The sequence below is a fragment of the Coturnix japonica genome, chromosome 1 (genome assembly GCF_001577835.2).
Source record: "Coturnix japonica isolate 7356 chromosome 1, Coturnix japonica 2.1, whole genome shotgun sequence".
In the NCBI taxonomy this organism is placed as follows: Eukaryota; Metazoa; Chordata; class Aves; order Galliformes; family Phasianidae; genus Coturnix; species Coturnix japonica.
The window spans coordinates 76,122,039-76,138,727 of record NC_029516.1 but is presented as its reverse complement, the minus strand read 5'-3'; the positions used below and the strand labels follow the sequence as shown (position 1 = coordinate 76,138,727).

Below are 16,689 nucleotides of genomic sequence, written 5' to 3'. Positions count from 1 at the left end.
AACAAAGCTGAACAGGGTTCCGCACAACCTGACCCAGCTGTAGGTATCCCTGTTCATTGCATGGGAGTTGGACCAGATGACCTTGAAATGTCCCTTCCAACTCAAATGAGGTTGTGATTCTATGTCTTGGGAACAGTTCTCCATTTAAACACATAGCTTTTTGCTTATGTAGTTTTCTTGTTCCATACTACCTACACTTTAAATTAAAGACCAGGCACATAATGGATTCAGGGCTTTTTTATTAGCTTTCCATGTGAGCATTACAATTTATAATACATCATATCTAGTTTTTACTTCCAAATTAATCTAATTTAGTAAATCATGTATGTTATTAGTGGGCTAAACTTCCAGCTAGCATTTTAATATCCTTCAAACGAGGCAAGCTAGGATGTCAATCGATCACTTGACAGACACATAGGTAGTGATCCCAAACCACCCCAGCCCCAAATTAAACTAGGAAGCGGATACAATTCAAAGCATGAACAGCTCAGTCGCTCCTTCCCTCCCCCCACAGAACTAATGAACACTTACGGTGACTCTTCTGCCTCGGGACAGCTCCGGATCTTGGTAGGGATGGCTGTCAGGCTGCAGCAGCCAGCACCGGGCACTCAACCCTTACCGGTATCCAGGCCCGGGCTGCGCGTAGCCCTGGGGCCCAAAAGGTGGCCGAGTGCGGGCATACGGGTTGGGCCCACTGGGTGGTGGCGTCATGGTGCTGCCGGGTGGTGGGGTGAAGCCAGGCCGTGGCTGGAATGTGCCGGGTGCTGCCTGGGCACCGGGTGGGCCGCTGTAGGGGGCTGGCTGCGAGGCCTGCGTGGTGTAGGGCTGCGGGGGGAAGCTGCCCGCCGGGTACTGCTGTGGCTGCTGCGCTGGCAGCTGCTGGGCCTGGCCCTGCCCTGGGAAAGCGGCTGCTGGGGCCGGTTGCTGGCTGTAGGCTGGGAACTGCTGCGCCGGCTGCGAGGCGGCCTGCTGTGGGCTGTAGCCGGCTGTGGGAGAAGAGATGTGGGGTAAGGCATGGCATGGCACCAAGTCGCACACAGAGTGACAGCGGTGACAGCAGAAGTAGAGCGGTAAGCACAGACAAGCAAACATAAGGAACTGCGAGTTTTCCTGCTGTCACATGTAAGCACGCAGCCTGGTATTCCCACAGCCAAGAAGAAATTTAAGACAGACAAACAGCATTTTACCATCACAACACATTAAAAGTAAGAAAAAAAAAATCTTCCTCCACAAACAAGGCAAAAAAGTAGCCTTTTCCCCCCAAAAAAATCAAGATCAAACTGTCATGGAAACACTGTTAGTGCTCAGTACTCTTAAGTCATTGTGCGAGTTAAATCGTAGATATTTTCAGTTCTTTAAAAGCAGAGTTAAGTAAGTTCAACAGAAATTGTGCAGAGCAGCATACTTGAGTACAAAACTCCCATTGAAACACGCCCCAACTTGGTGGTTCTACATAAAACCAGCTTCCAAAAGGATTTTTTCTTGTTGAATACTTTAAAATAGCGTTAATTCCCTTTATGAAGAAATAAATAGCTACTTTTATCCAGCACGAAACACACCTGCAGCTACTTGCAATGAAACCTCTCCATTGACTGGAATCCTGTCAGCATTAAACACCAGACACACAAGTTATTAAAAGTGCACAGCCCTGAATAGAGAGTAAGGATCGAAGAATGCACTGAAGTATATTTTGAACTCACCTTAAAACTGGGATCAAAATTTATGAGACAAACCTTAGTAGGCTGCATGTTCACTACCATGAGGAAATCTTCTTGTCTAGCAGAGCTACTGGGCAGAGTGGGGATGGATCACACTCTGGGGGATAGGGGTTCTGGAGGTAATCCTCGTGGGCACAACAGCAACAAGCAGATGAATAACTACTTCCAAGTAAAGCTCTTCAATGGCAGCTGTCAAAAGGCCCTCACAGTGAGACTGCTTGTGACAGATCTGATTACTCAGGAAATGGGTTTGGGGAAACACAAGGAGCTCCAGATCATTTCTGGTGATAACAGTGTCTTCTTGGAGACATTCTAAGAATTGGGGATGCAGAACTCATGTTGCGCTACAGATACTGCAGGAACTTCCGCAGTAAAAAAAACAGTTTAAGGCCATGGTGGAAAATGATTAGTACATAGATGGAAACTCCTTTTTTTCCTGCATTAGTTCCTTAAATCTACACAGAAAGACAGACAGACCGTTCTACTTCTTTAAGCCTAACTTCAGCAGAAGGAACTGGACTGGTGGCAGTCTGTCACAGATATCTACCTATACAGAGCACAGGAACAAGGGATAAGGCACAAACCCTCTATGTTCCAAGTGTTCTGCAATTCTTACCCAAGCCACACAACTATTCTCATCTATATCAAATCTGATGCACTTCCACTGTATACATTGTGGGGGGAAAGAAAGCAGTGGTACAGGCTGTTTTCTGAGGCACTTACCAGTATGGACGTCTTTGTTTGTTTTAAACGATCTAAACTGCAACATGACAAATGCTTTCTATCTTCCTCTAAAAACAATAAGCAATTGGAGATATACATCCATCCTTGTACTGTAACATAGCCTGCTTCTGCTGAAGTAAATAACTGGAAATTCTGAACTCGAGTTTATTTTGGAGACACACAAAACCCAGAGTTTCGTATTTGCAGACACACCACTAATGCACTAACATGGTCTCCTGTGAAAAGCAGTAGCTCCTTTAGTTGAAGCACCAGTAACTTTGCTAGAATGCCGTGATGCAGACCTCAACCCTGAAGACTGCTCATGCTTTATTTTACCTACTGTTTTTTTTTTTACCAGTGCATTCTTCTGACAGATGGGTAGAAACGAGATACCAGAAGTCCAACTTTAGTAGCAACAAACACTGAAAGCATCTGCTAACTGGTCATTTTTGAATTGTGCCCATTTCCCTCAGAAGCGCAGGTGTTTGAGATGCTCAGCACCCTGAGCTGCCCCACGCATTCAGGATCCACAGCTCAGAGGGCTGGGCACCAATGGAGACATCCCCTAGCTACACCACAGTTTGCAGGAGCCGCTTACCTGGGTACTGCACGCCATACTGCTGCTGGGGCTGTGCCTGTGGCTGCTGGGCAGGGTAACCTGGCTGCTGGTACTGCTGGTACATCTGGCCTGGGGACAGAGAAATCAGTTGGCTGGGAGACAATACCTGACCTATATCAAAAAGATCAGACGCACAACATCCTAGTGGTTTGAGTTGCAGAAATAACACGTACAAGTTACAAGATTTTAGTCTCTGAACCATGCCATTCTGAAGACAGATCACACAGTCCTAATCTGACGGAGGGCCCACTATTCCAGTGGATGCCAAGAGCCATATACCTTACCTAGCACTACACTGGTGTGTAACAGAGCAGAAATCTTTACATGGCTTGCTAACTTCTCCAGAACTTACTGTAAATCAAAGTACTTCAGAAGTTAAATATGTCCTCAGATCGTCTGTTTATAATAGCTTTTAAGACTATTTCTGTACAAAGTACTGTAGCGGTGGTACATTATTTATTCTGACCACACTTTCTCAGCAAGTCCTCCATCTCTTAACATCTGACTTGCTGTAAGCCAGGTTTTCTTAAAGAGACCCAGGGGTACAGCCCCTAAAACTGAAATAAAACTGTACATTCTTAAGGTTGGGTGTTCAAATTCAGTGCTGATTTTTCCTGAATTTACTTTGTTCATTTTCTTGGCAAGCAGAGGCAGAATATTTGTTTTGACTTAACCGATGGGCCCTGCTTAGGATTTCTGCTTCTGCTGTTTCTCGTTTGAATAACACACACAAAGAACAAAACTATCTATCTGCCAAACCGAAGCTTAGCTGAACTGGAGCAGACTTGGAGACTTCACTACTATAAAGTGTTACTGTACGATCAGTCATTCTGCAAAGATCAACAGGCTGTATAAATAGAACTACAAATCGTATCATCTGAATTGCGCTAAGACAGTAAAGCGAGCTCTACTCCAAGTCCTCCCACGTCCCCGTACGTGCTGCTTCAGCAGGACGCTCCCTTTCCTTTTAACTCTGGTGTTAATTACAGCTCATAGCAAAGGTGTTTGACATTCCCACTAACCTTTCAAAACTTTATTTGGTATGTAACTCTTATGACACAAAAAAAGAGTGCTGAGCAGAAGGGCTGAATGGAATGCAAAGCACACAGGCACTTTGTTGTGCTGATTAAATTCTAACTGGTGAATGCCTGAAACTTTTGATCGGGGGCAGTCAAGCCATTCAGAAGTATCTGCAAAGAGGTCTAATGACCTTGCATTCACAAAGAAAAATAACTAATAACCAATAATAATATCATACCTAATGCCATTTTTTAACAATCCTGGGTTTTAAGAAGATCTTTTTAGATAAATCAGACACTGAATCGTTATTATAGCTTTAAGCCAGAAAGATGAGTCTTCTTTCCCATTTATATCCCTTTAATAGTATAAGAGAAATAAGCAAAAAAGACTGAAAGCAGCAAAAACAAGCATTTTCATAATGCTCCACTTCAACCAACAGCTTTCATGCACAGATCTAACTGCAGGTTGCTTAAATACTCTGCTCAGTCACAGCACTACTGCTAACCACCAGGAAGGGATTTCAATTGACTTTGGACACTGTGGTCACTGTCACCAATGTCTCTTATGCCTGTCTGTTAGATCAGTAAAGAAAGTAGCAGAGAGTTTTAACAGTTTTCTGCATCAAAATACAGGAACGTCTTAATAACATACTTGGTATGGAGGTACAATCAGCAGAGCGAGTCATACCACAGCTGTGTCTAGAACTATGCGGGTCTGAAGGCTCAGTGCTTTTGGAAAACACAACAAAACACTGAAACTCCCCAAGTTACATCGCTACCCTTTTAAATGGAGCTACTGCTCCACCTGCCGATCGCATGTTGAATGACACATGGGAAAAAAACATTCTGCCTGGTGGGACAGATGAATTTAGAGCTGTGTATTGGCTTTGGGCCTGCTACTTACAAGCCAAAGGTACAGAGCACACAGATTCAGGCAGCAGCACTCATGCCCAACAGCACAGAACAGTTTCTCACCTTCTACTTGCTGACCTGTCTGCGGCTGTGCTCCCGGGTACGGTGCCTGCTGGGGCTGCACACCAGGGGGGTGGGCTGCAGAAGAGGAAGAAGCGATGCTGTCTGGTGTTCCTGATCGTTCTTCTGCGGGGGCACTCGGTGGGCCTAAAGGAGAGAGAACAAAATGCGCTGAACAAAATGAAGAGGGAGTTTAAATAACAAGTCCACTCCCATGCAGAGTTTTTAATACTTCTTCCAGTTTTCTGTAGGTTTGCCTTCGGAAGTATGTATTTGCACATCTCAAGTCTATCTTAAAAATCTATGAGGGGGAGGGGGGGAAATTTCCCACCTGTCTCAGGTCAAATTCACTCAAATTTCATGTCCTTCTGCTCTGTGGATAAAGCCTTTCATAACAACACTGTTTCTGCAGCTTCAGGCACTCACCCTGCACACATGCTCCAAAAGTGCACTGCTGCATTTGGAGAGAACATACACCTAACACACCTCCTTGTTCTTCTGCACCCAGAACAAAGGTGCAAAACTGCAGGAATTTATTCAAATACTGTCATGTTTTACTGTGGCTCATACGAGCACAGGCAGTGAAGTGTTTTGCCAACAGACACACTGCATGTGAACAGAAAACCTCTAAGGGATGTCTTAGATTAGCAGACCAACACAGGGTATGGCACATGTCAGTCTGAAAGCAATTGTTTGAGAATTGTGAAAGTATCCCAGCTACTGAGCAGCACCCAAAGAAAGCATGGGAGACAGAGAATTCAGTTTTTATTTAAGTTAATGAGAAGGTGTGCAATAGGCATGTGAAGAGGTATGGCATGCTACAGTTAAAGTCAAAACACTTTGTTAGAAACAATGGAACTTAAACCCAAACCTTTCCAGCTCTTAGGTTTATGAGTACAACGTATGATAAACTACTTTCAAACACATGCATAGAGTTAAGCAGGATTACTGGACTTTCTGCAAATTCTCTACTGTAAGATAATTGTATTTACACAAGCAACAAGCATATAATTGCATTTTCACATTACCCTTAATAGGGGGAAAGTGAATCAAAGCTGCCCACTTCTGATTTTGGCTTTAAAGCTATAATCCTGCAGTTACACATATAGGAATGTGATATCTCATATCCTGCTTAAATGGTCGTTTATGAAGTCCTTTGTGCATTCAAAGCATAGTCAAGTCAGTTCACTCTATCAAAGGAATTATGGAGATAGTATCACTGATGCTATGATGAAAGCATTAACTGACAGTGAAGCTTTGTACCCAAAGAGCAAACCATTCCTGTAAAAATTAGCTCAAATTTTCAACCAGTTGTACTTCACAGCCTAAGGTAACAGCTGATCACTGAGAAGTAGTTCACTGCAAGTTTTCAAGTACCAAGTGTGTGAAATAGCCATGCTGTGACATACCCAAAACACTACATGCAGGAAGAGATTGATCAAGACCATGTGAAATCATATGAAGACCACATTGGTCTAAAGTGAACATGGCAAATCCTGTTAATAGCAGGTTTTCAGGGAACAATGTTATATTAAATTTTGTCAGATTCAAGAAAACCCAGTGTAAAGTCATTTCTCTATATTCTGCATCACATTGCCCATTCAGCTATCTTGTCTAAAGCTGACAGTATTCAGTTTAGTGTAAACTGCATTTAAACGTTTCGCATTCTCCTACTTGTCATACTAGTACTAATACCCATGCAGTTCTGCAAGAACAATTATCATTCTGACAAGTAGGCAACTCCTTTCTACTGAGATTAAAAAACGTTGTCACTGTTTATTTTTGATATGCAGAACAGAAAATATGGGGTTATACAAATGTTCTGACTGACCCAAGGAGCAGAACACAAGCTGAGAACCTAAGCTGAACTGCAAGATAATCCTTAAGGCCAAACAGGGCGTCCTGTCCTTCCATAACTGTCAGTTATAACTAATGTACAGTAACTTAATTATTTTAGTACTAGCTTTAATTAGTTGAAACAAAAATAACGAACTATTTTGACTCCAAGCTAAAACATCAAGCTACAACCAACAGCAACATTTTGGCACTTTGTACACAGAACTTAACAAGTCCATTTACAATACCTTGATGTGTCGCATATTTTAGAGTTCTGAAAAGGAATAGTCAATACAAAATGCCGCTTAATACATCTAAAAAACAAATGCTCTGTTGCAAATCAAGCTTTAGGTAATCATTTATTAACAGGTTTTGCTTTCTTTTTTGTAAGACATATGCTTACCTGACACCTGATCATCTGTCAAGCCAAATGCTGACATGACATTCTTGCTGATCTCATCCTGGTTCTTTAGTGGATCGAACGCAGACATGCTTGCTGCTATAACTTGAGTGGATGGCTTAACATTAGAGTCAGCAGCAGCAGGCTTTTCTTCCCTACCATCCACAGCATCTACAAAACAAAATGCCTTGGTTTTAATTCTCAAAATCTCAAAAAAACAACCTGCTGAAATGCTTATTTTAGAACAATGTGATTAATCAATGCAGTATCTGAAAATGTGATGAAGTGCAAAGCTGAGGTCTCATTGCATAGTTAAGGATACACTGACACTGCAGCATCAGAGCTCTTCAGTTCAAAGGTTCAACAAGTTGTTTTGGCATGATTTCCCAACTGAGAATTCTAAATTAAGAACACTTATAGGACAGCTTCCAATTTATTATATTGTTTCCTAAACTGGAGTTCTTGTTCTGTTCCATCCCCACCTCCCCTCCCCATGCTGATGGATGAAGCTCATCTCCCTGCAGAACTGGTTCTATCTGAAGCCCCTTGTCTTCCATGGGGCTCCATTTTCACTGAGAAACAAACAAGTGCAGGTAGAGTTTAAAGCAGCCGTTTGTACTCTATGACCATCATTGCTAACTTCCTTCCAAACAGCTTACAGCCCAAATTCCCATTATTCCACCAAAACTAGCCACTGCTTATATTGTAGAACAGAGACTGGATTTTTGAAGGTTTTCCTGTTAAAGCAACAATAGCAATATTTCTTAGAAGAAAGGCTGGAGCTGCTAGTTCACCTCTTTACTTGGAACACTGTATTTCATTATTCTTCTGTGCTAGGAGATCACTGTCTCAAAACTGGGAGAATGAGTTCCTCCCCCACTTCACCCCCTCCCCCATAATCCTTTCCCACCCCTATTCTGCACCCTTGTTCTGCTTACCCTGAGACAGCTCTGATGCTGGTCTGAGCTCAAAATGTCTGGATTCAATTTCCTAACCTGGCAAAAGAAGTGAATATAATTTTTGCTGAATTAGCCTTTTACTGTTCTAGTGACTCAAACCTGCTTAGCAACAAGACAAGATAAGCACCAGAGCTAGCCCAAAGTAAGCAGTGGGAATGCTCAGCTGGGAGCAAGACCTTCTCTCTTCAGCAATAACATACTATTAATTTAGCTGAAAGCCCTGTCAAAAAGCTGTCCCAACTCACAAGCATTAGTTACAGCGTTTACATACGTGACAACAAAAGTCATACTTGGAGGTGTTATTTCTAAGTTAACTTACTGCTTTACTTCAAATAACCTGACGCAGATTCTACCTCTGAAATAACTGAAGCATTACAAACTGAGCAACGATCAAGAATGATCACAACCAGTACTCAAGACCTCATCTTTCACTCTGTTAAACAGCACACAACCATGCAAACCAAACCCCAAAGTCTTTGCCAGGCTGCCTACCACTTTCAGGCAGGTTGGTGGACACCCCTGGTTCAGCAGGTGGCTCTAAGCAGTCCAGTAAGCGATTAACTTTATTGCGAAGTTCTATCAGCTCTCGACGCAGGTATTTCACCTGATTGGATTCTAGGGGTCTCGGCTGTCCGTTAACTGCAAAACAATAATTACATACATTTATGATTGTAATAATGTGCTGATATTCAGTTTAAAACTGAAAGAAAATCAACCCAGTGTTTCCAACTCCAGAAGCATCCTACTTTGTGATGACTGGAGTGACACACAGTGAGTAAACTCACTCTAGAGTTTACTGTTCCTTTACATCATCTCATTTTAGCCTGACACTACTAAGAACCAGAACTGCAGAGTAAATCTTGCTGCAAGTTTCTGCACTGTTAACTCAATTTCCATGACCATACCCTGAACAATACAAACACCATATTTGGTTGTGAAAATCTGTCCCATTAGACTGTGCCTTTAGAACTAAGGCAGCATATGCAGCTCTTACACCTCAAGAAAAAGGTGAGACTCCTGGTTAAAATCTGCCTGTTGTTCTGTGGAACTATGCAAAATTACCAAGAGCAACCTGAAAATAAAGAATTATTTTATCTAAAGCAGAAGGATAAACATTAAAATCTCTTATACTAGAAGCATTTGATGTTATTTTTAATAGTGTCCAAGTGACAATGCAAGTTTATCATTAAATTAAATTTTCTCACATGCCTGTGAAGAAAACCCCCCTACACTGAGGCTAGAGTGGAAAATAACATGGAAAATAATATTGCAGTGTAACAACTGACCCTATTTTTGTATGGCAGTTAATGTAAGCCACCTTATAAAAACTGAGACAGTTTCTGTTTCTTCAAATTCAGATATCATGTGAAAGCGCAAGAGAGAAAAAACAGATGTCACATATTATTCTACTGTTTGTAATCTACTACTTTCATTCTTCCAATGTGATATAAACCAAAAATCATAGAATTACAGAATGGCCTGGGTTGAAAAGGACCACAATGGTCACATAGTTCCAGCCCCCCATCTATATGGAGGGTCACCAACCACCAGCCCAGGCTGCCCAGAGCCACATCCAGCCTGGCCTCAAATGCCTCCAGAGATGGGGCATCCACAGCCTCCTTGGGCAACCTGTTCCAGTGCATCACCACCCTCTGTGTGAAAAATTTCCTCCTAATATCTAACCTGAACCTCCCCTGTCTCAGTTTAAAAATACTCTGCCTGAATTTTAATAAACGTTATTTTAAAAAGGTATGAAACATCTTATACACTTACCAAACAACGTCAGCTTGAGTATCCTGCTGCACTGAATTGCAAAGGAAAGATCTGAGCTATCAAAAATTGTTATAAGATCTCCATCTGAAAAGAATATTTCAAAAGTTACATTAAAGCGAGGCCTATTCACTACCAAACTCCATATGAGGGCAGAAGTGTTACTTTATTTCTAAATACTGACATTCCCTATTTGATTCCAAAGCTACCAGAAGAGAGGTTACCAATTAACATTATCACTCACCACATCCCATTATGTGTACGGGGGGAAAACTGAAGACACAGAAGCAAAAAACAAAGGTTTTGCTCTGTGGTTACTAAGCAAGACTTAGCTCTGTGTTTCCCTGAGCTACAACCAATAAGAAACACTTTCTGTTGATTCAAAAGGCATCTGCAGTAAGTTGGGTAGAAACATCTGTGTGTGTGTGTGTGTGTGTGTATATACATACATATATATGTATACATGTATATACACACACACACATTCCAATCCATTTCATGACTGAAGCAGACTTAAACAACGACCTTAGCCTAGCTGAAACAAAGGGAAGAATACCATTGACCTCACACAGCAACCAAACTGTACCCCATTCTACTAACTTTTCCCTTAAACGTTGCTCATTAAAACGTATAGCTTTTAGTGGTGACTATGTCAAAACATAGTGTTTTGTAGCTGAGATCAGCATCAGCAAAAGAATCAACTTTCAGATCGCTGATATTCCAGAAATACTGGCAGAAATACTATGGTCAGACAGCATAACCACAAAAGACAGATTCTACTGATTGAATAAAATCCTTTAAAGAGAAATCATCCACATTTGCCAAGTTATTTTGGACAGCTTTGTAAAAGTGAGTTGTACAGTTTCTGTTCTGTGTAATTTCTGAATAAATGGTATCAGAGCAACAGTATTAATTACTGCTGTTGCAGTTTAATTACACCTTACCTTCATCTTTATATTTTATTGTGACTTCATCGTTGCTCAGAAGTTTCCCTCTAAAAACTCTTTGCATCATTAACACTAACTCATCATAGGTGATATCCTCATTATGGATAGGAATTCTCCTAATGTCTTCACCAAGCTGAGCTTTTATAATCAGCTTCCCACTTAAGTCCAGCTGCCCATTCATGGTGGATTCCTTGTCACCTCCAGGCCTGTTAACAAGAAAAATATTAAAAACATACCTTAAAGAACTGAATTGCTAACAGCTTAAATGTGACTGACAGCAGTTCAGATGCTTTCCATACTCTAAATAAGAAAACCTCTAGTACCACCTAAAAGTTTTCTCAAACACATCCTACAGTGCACCAGTTGCCCAAACAGTGAAGAAGATCATACACTTTCTAAGCAGGCAGGCCAGCTGATCCAACATGGCCAAAGGGATGTATGTCCCACACTACATGGCACTGTACTCAGGAAAGGGGTATGTTTGGAGGGAAGGAATTTGTCTTCCCAAGAAACCTTTACATGGGACAAGCCCAGCTCTCCTACAATTAGGTAAGCTTAGCCATTAGGTTATTTGAACGCTGACCTGCCTGCTGACGGGAGGTAAGAAATTAATTCGTTGTTTGCTTTGCTCACAACTTATGAGGTTTCACACTTTCACCTTTCTGATTCTCTCCCCCTACCCACTTGGGGAGGATAAGCAAGTGGCTATGTGGTACTTAGCTGCCTCTCATGAGTCTTCTTGAGACCCAGCCTGGGTAACAAAGGGTTCCACAACAGATGAGTGTGATGAGTGTATTAGACTAAATTTCTAGATATTACAGCTATTTAGCTGCTAAGTGACAGGCTCCCGTGCTTTTCATAGGGCTAACTGTATTTCAGAGTCCAGCACTTCTTAATGGTTGCTTTTGCTTCTGACATCTGGTGTACTCCTTATCTTTCTTTACTGCATCTGGGAACATATGCCTTCAAACTACTGAAACCCATTATGTGCAGTAAAGGAAGTTCTATAGACAAAATAACACAAACAAGATGATAAGCCTCACAAGAAGCAATATATTCTGCTCAGTGATGTCTTAGTGTGGGAAAGCATCAAATGTGGAAGGCAGCTGTGTGGAGTCCTGTGCAATAGGTCACAGAAATTGCTGAAGAAGTTGTTGAATTAATATATAGAAGTGAAGATCATCTAGCTAGCTTTAGCTATCACTGAGTGACAAAAGTGGTCTGTATTCTACCTTCATACTGACTCATGGATGGTGGCAAATAACCTGTGGGGATGGTTACAGCAATGGAAGCAGAACAACTGGCAGCACAGAGGCAAACCCATCTGGGCTGCTGCAATGTGGAAAGATATTGCTGCTCAGGTAGAGAACATGGTTGTAAAAATATCACACAGGTGCCCACGTACCTAAGAGTCGTGAAGAAAACCAATCAGCAGGCTGCTAGGATTGAAGTAGCCACAACAAGTGTCATGTGCTTACAATGGTGGAAGCAACCACTGGATGGCTGGAAACATATCCTGTGCCCCATGCCACTGCCCAAAACACTATCCTGGGCCTCAAAAAGCAAGTTTTGTGGCAACATGGCACTCCAGAAAGAACTAAGACAGCAGGACTCATCTCCAAAACCACCTCACAGACACCTGAACCAAAGAGCATGGCACTGAATGGGTATGTATCACACCCCCTACCTTGCACCAGCCTCCATGAAAATCAAATGATATAATGGACTATTAAAAACTGCACCAAGAACAATGGGTGCTGGCATACTCAAACACCAAAGCACACATTTAGCAAAAGGGATCTGGCCAATCAAGCTTACCCTTCTCAGTTAAAACTCTCACATACTGGATAAGGAGATGAAGTCCTTCTAGTGCACATGAAAACCACACTGGCCAGATAGCTACAGTTACTCCTGCCTCAAGGGCAAGCCCATTCATAGGACTGCTTTTGATCAAGACTCTGAGTGCACTTAGTGGGTAATATAGAAGGATGGGGATGTTTGGTGTATACCTCAAGGAGAATCTTGAGGGTGTTGGGTGAGAACAGATAATAATTCAAAATGCACGATGTTACTTGCCACATAATCCTGAACATGGCAAGCGTCACCAAGATTAATAAATTTTGATAGAACTGAGTAAAGTGCAGTGGTGATAGAGCTGGATAAGCACAGTCATAACTGGCTCCAGTGATAGAGCTGGATAAGCACAGTGATAACTGGCTCCAGCATCCACCACCATACACTCTCCTGCCCTGAAAGACTGTTATGTCAGATGGAGACTAAAGTCATGGACAAAAGGAACACAGGGTACACATGGATGGCTCACAGACTAAGGGAACAATATGTGTGTATATATTAAAATACAGGAAAGGCGGTAGTGATTAACTGGGACACGTTGCCAAGTATGTGACCAGAGCACAGCATAGTTGGTACAGAATAAAGGGAAAATACTGTCCTTGTTTCAGATGGAATAGTTAATTTTCTTCATAGTAGCAGATATACTGTTTTGGATTTAGGATGAGAACACCACTGAAAGCAAACCAGTGTTTTAGGAGTTTGCTTTGGACAGTCAACCCAACCTGGCCAAAAGGGATGTTGTGCTCAGCAAAAAAAAGCTGAGAGAAAGGAATAAAGCTGAGGGGAGACATCTGAAATGATGGCATTTGTATTCCCAATTGTTACATGTGATGAGCCCTGCTTTCCTTGAGGTGGCTGAACACCTGCCTGCTAATGAAGCAGGAAGTAGAAAATACATTTCTTGCTTTGCTTTGGTTGTGTGTATGGCTTTTGCTTTACCTAGCAGAATGTCTTCATCTCAAACCACGAGTCCACGGGATTTTTCCTTTCTGATTCTCTCCCCACTCCCATCTTCAGAGTGTAACTTAGCAGCTGTGAGGTGCTGAGCTGCCTGACAGGGTTAAACTACAGCAAAGACAAACACCCACCGAGCAAAACTCATTCTCTTAAAAGAACAAGAGGTAGGTGGATAAAGAGAAATTCAGTCTAACTGCAGAGAAAAAGGACCTGTTATTCACACATCAAGGTAGCTGCAGAGGCACTGATGAAATGGTGAAGCTCATAACAGTGTTAATGCCGGTTAATGTACTATATGCATTTCACAAGTCTTGACTACAGGAACATCAACTGTTTCAGTTCTACTTTGATTCAGCAGAAGTTGGTTTTAAAAGGTTTCTCTGCAGGAGGCTTTTTAGAACAACATTAGCATAAAAAATTAAACGGCATCCATACATGGGTCTTCTTTCAATGTTTTCACTAAACATTTAGCACTATGTTACCTTGTCTGTCTTATTGATGTTGGTTATTGGTCAAGTTTCCTTGTTGTCCTCACTTCAGAACAGTGTCAGGATAAGCCGCCATGCACTAACAGTGGCAGAAAACAGGAAGCTGCATCAGAAAAAAGAAATTAAAAAGCTTTATTTACTGTCAAACTTCTTTAAACACTCTAAAACATTTAAACAAATGTACCTAGTTACAAAAAGCCATTATTTTATCGTATGTAATAATCACGTTTACACTTCTGAGTGCAGTGCAGTTTGAGGTTCAGCTAAATCAGATCCTGAACAAGAGTTTTGATTTCATAATTGAGGAAAGAATGGTGTTCATTTTTCTAAGTTTTTTAAATGCATGTAGGAGCAATATGTTCCTTTGCAGGAGGACAGTGATCTACCCCAGCAGTCTTAAAACGCTCACGCACATGGCCTCCAACTTAAAACCCCAGGTGAAGCTGTATTAATTAATTAAATCTAAGTTAAACTTAGACTGATTCTGCACTATAAAAACCTAGAAATCCATTTCTGGAGTAGAATTAAGCAGTGCATCCTCCAGATAGCACCAGGACACATTACCAGGAGTAACAGAACATTCCCACAAGCAGAAACACTGAACCAGGCAATTTTACACTACAGTCAGAAACACACAATGTTTAAAAATACCATCTGACCCCACTTCAGCTTAGAAGTCTGTTTTTCCTACTGAAAAGAGAGCAGTGATCTGCCTGACATTTATGCAGTCCACCTGCTTGTTACACATGCTCATCATCCACACAGAATCACAATTAGCAGGACAAGGGGAAATGGTTTAAAGTTGAAAGAGGGAAGATTTAGGTTGGATGTTAGGGGGAAGTTCTTCACTAGGAGAGTGGTTAGGTCCTGGAACAGGCTGCCCAGGGAGGTTGTGGGTGCCCCGTCCTTGGAGGTGTTCAAGACCAGGTTGGATGGGGCCCTGGGCAACCTGATCTAGTAAATGTGTATGTTTGGTGGCCCTGCCAGGCAGGGGGGTTGGAACTACATGATCCTTGAGGTCCCTTCCAACCCGGGTCATTCTGTGATTCTGTGACTGCTCCCCTCCCTCTTTCTTCCCTAGCATGAAACACCCACCTCTTCCAAGGGCTGAGCTCACTGCTAACAGGGCGAGGGTAAGGCTGTGTTGACACACTACACAGGTGAACCATGACATGACAACACTGCTTTTCTGACTCCTCACACACACCTTGTGAAATGAGTGACACACAGAGATGGGGCTACTCTTGCTGATCTTACTACAGCTCCGAGTACAATTTAACGTGCTGAACGAGTACAGAAAATGCATCTACAAGTGGATTAAAAGAGTTCATTTAACTTGCACCTCACATGGTTTAAACATCACAGCTGGACACTGGTTTGGCTTCTTTAGCATTACAGTGCAGTTTGCTTTGAAACAACAACTAAAAACAGCACCTCATCAGTCATTGTGCTGCCACATTTCAGGGGACACACCTGAGCAGCTGTAGCCTTTGGAACGCATCACTTGTATCTTTGTGCAAGGAAACTAGCTTGCTGCTGTAACATACTTACATAATTACATTGTCTTACTCACCAACATCACTCACATTAATACACTGCACGTCTAGCAAAGAGTAAGAAAAGATAACAGAAAAACACTGGAACGCACTATTTTTTTTTCTTCTTTTCTGTTTGTTATTTTTTTTGCCCAAGCATCCTCCGCTTGGCTTGGGTTAGAAGAGACTCCCAACGCTACACCTGCTCGCAGCCGTCGCATAAAACAACCCGCAAGGTTTCAAAGCACAAAATCGCACAGCATTCCGGCTTCCCCTCCCCACAACGTGACACAGCTGGATGGATCACGGCGAGGCAGGCCCGGTGCACGGAGCGGGGCCCGCTGACCAAGGCCCGCCAGCCAACGCGGTTCAACGCGGCCCGGAGCCTCCCTGAGGCGAGGCCGGTTGAACGCGAGGGGTCTCCCAGCCCCGGAGCCCCCCGGCCCAACGCCCCAGCCGCCGCCCTCACCCGCCCCGCAGCGCCTGACCCCGAGGCGAGGGTGGGCCCGTTGTCTTACTCTGGCTCCCGCGTGGTCCTGCCGGCGGAGGCCCAGGCGCTTTCCGAGCCTGGACACAACCACCGCCACCCGTACGTGGCACAAGAGAGAAGGGGCGGCCGGAACGCTGCCGCTGCCGGGCCTGCGCGCTGCGGCCGCATGCGCACTGCGGACACCGGACCGCCGCCACGCGGGGAGGGGGGAGGAGGCGGTGGCTCGTCTGTTTCACACAGGGAGTGGTGACGCACTGGAACAGGCTGCCCAAGGAGGCTGTGGATGCCCCATCCCTGCAGGCATTCAAGGCCAGGCTGGATGTGGCTCTGGGCAGCCTGGGCTGCTGGTTGGTGACCCTGAACGTAGCAGAGGGTTGGAACTACATGAGCATTGTAATCCTT

The 16,689-nt window shown here is 43.1% G+C and overlaps 1 protein-coding gene across 2 annotated transcripts; it reads right to left on the bottom strand.

Annotated features, from left to right (window-relative positions):
- Positions 1-219: 219 nt before the first annotated feature.
- Positions 220-16,457, bottom strand: TFG (trafficking from ER to golgi regulator). 2 transcript variants are annotated; one of them, XM_015877030.2, is made up of 9 exons: positions 16,267-16,457; positions 14,257-14,365; positions 10,961-11,169; positions 10,020-10,103; positions 8,739-8,885; positions 7,291-7,458; positions 5,055-5,198; positions 3,040-3,129; positions 220-986 (listed from the first exon to the last, which is right to left on the bottom strand). In XM_015877030.2, the coding sequence occupies exons 3-9, from the start codon at positions 11,142-11,144 to the stop codon at positions 616-618; spliced, it is 1,188 nt and encodes a 395-aa protein (XP_015732516.1). In that variant the 5' UTR covers positions 11,145-11,169; positions 14,257-14,365; positions 16,267-16,457; the 3' UTR covers positions 220-615. The 2 variants fall into 2 exon arrangements, with proteins under 2 accessions (XP_015732516.1, XP_015732511.1); XM_015877025.2 differs by having other exon boundaries at positions 16,316-16,457.
- Between the last annotated feature and the right edge of the window lie 232 nt (positions 16,458-16,689).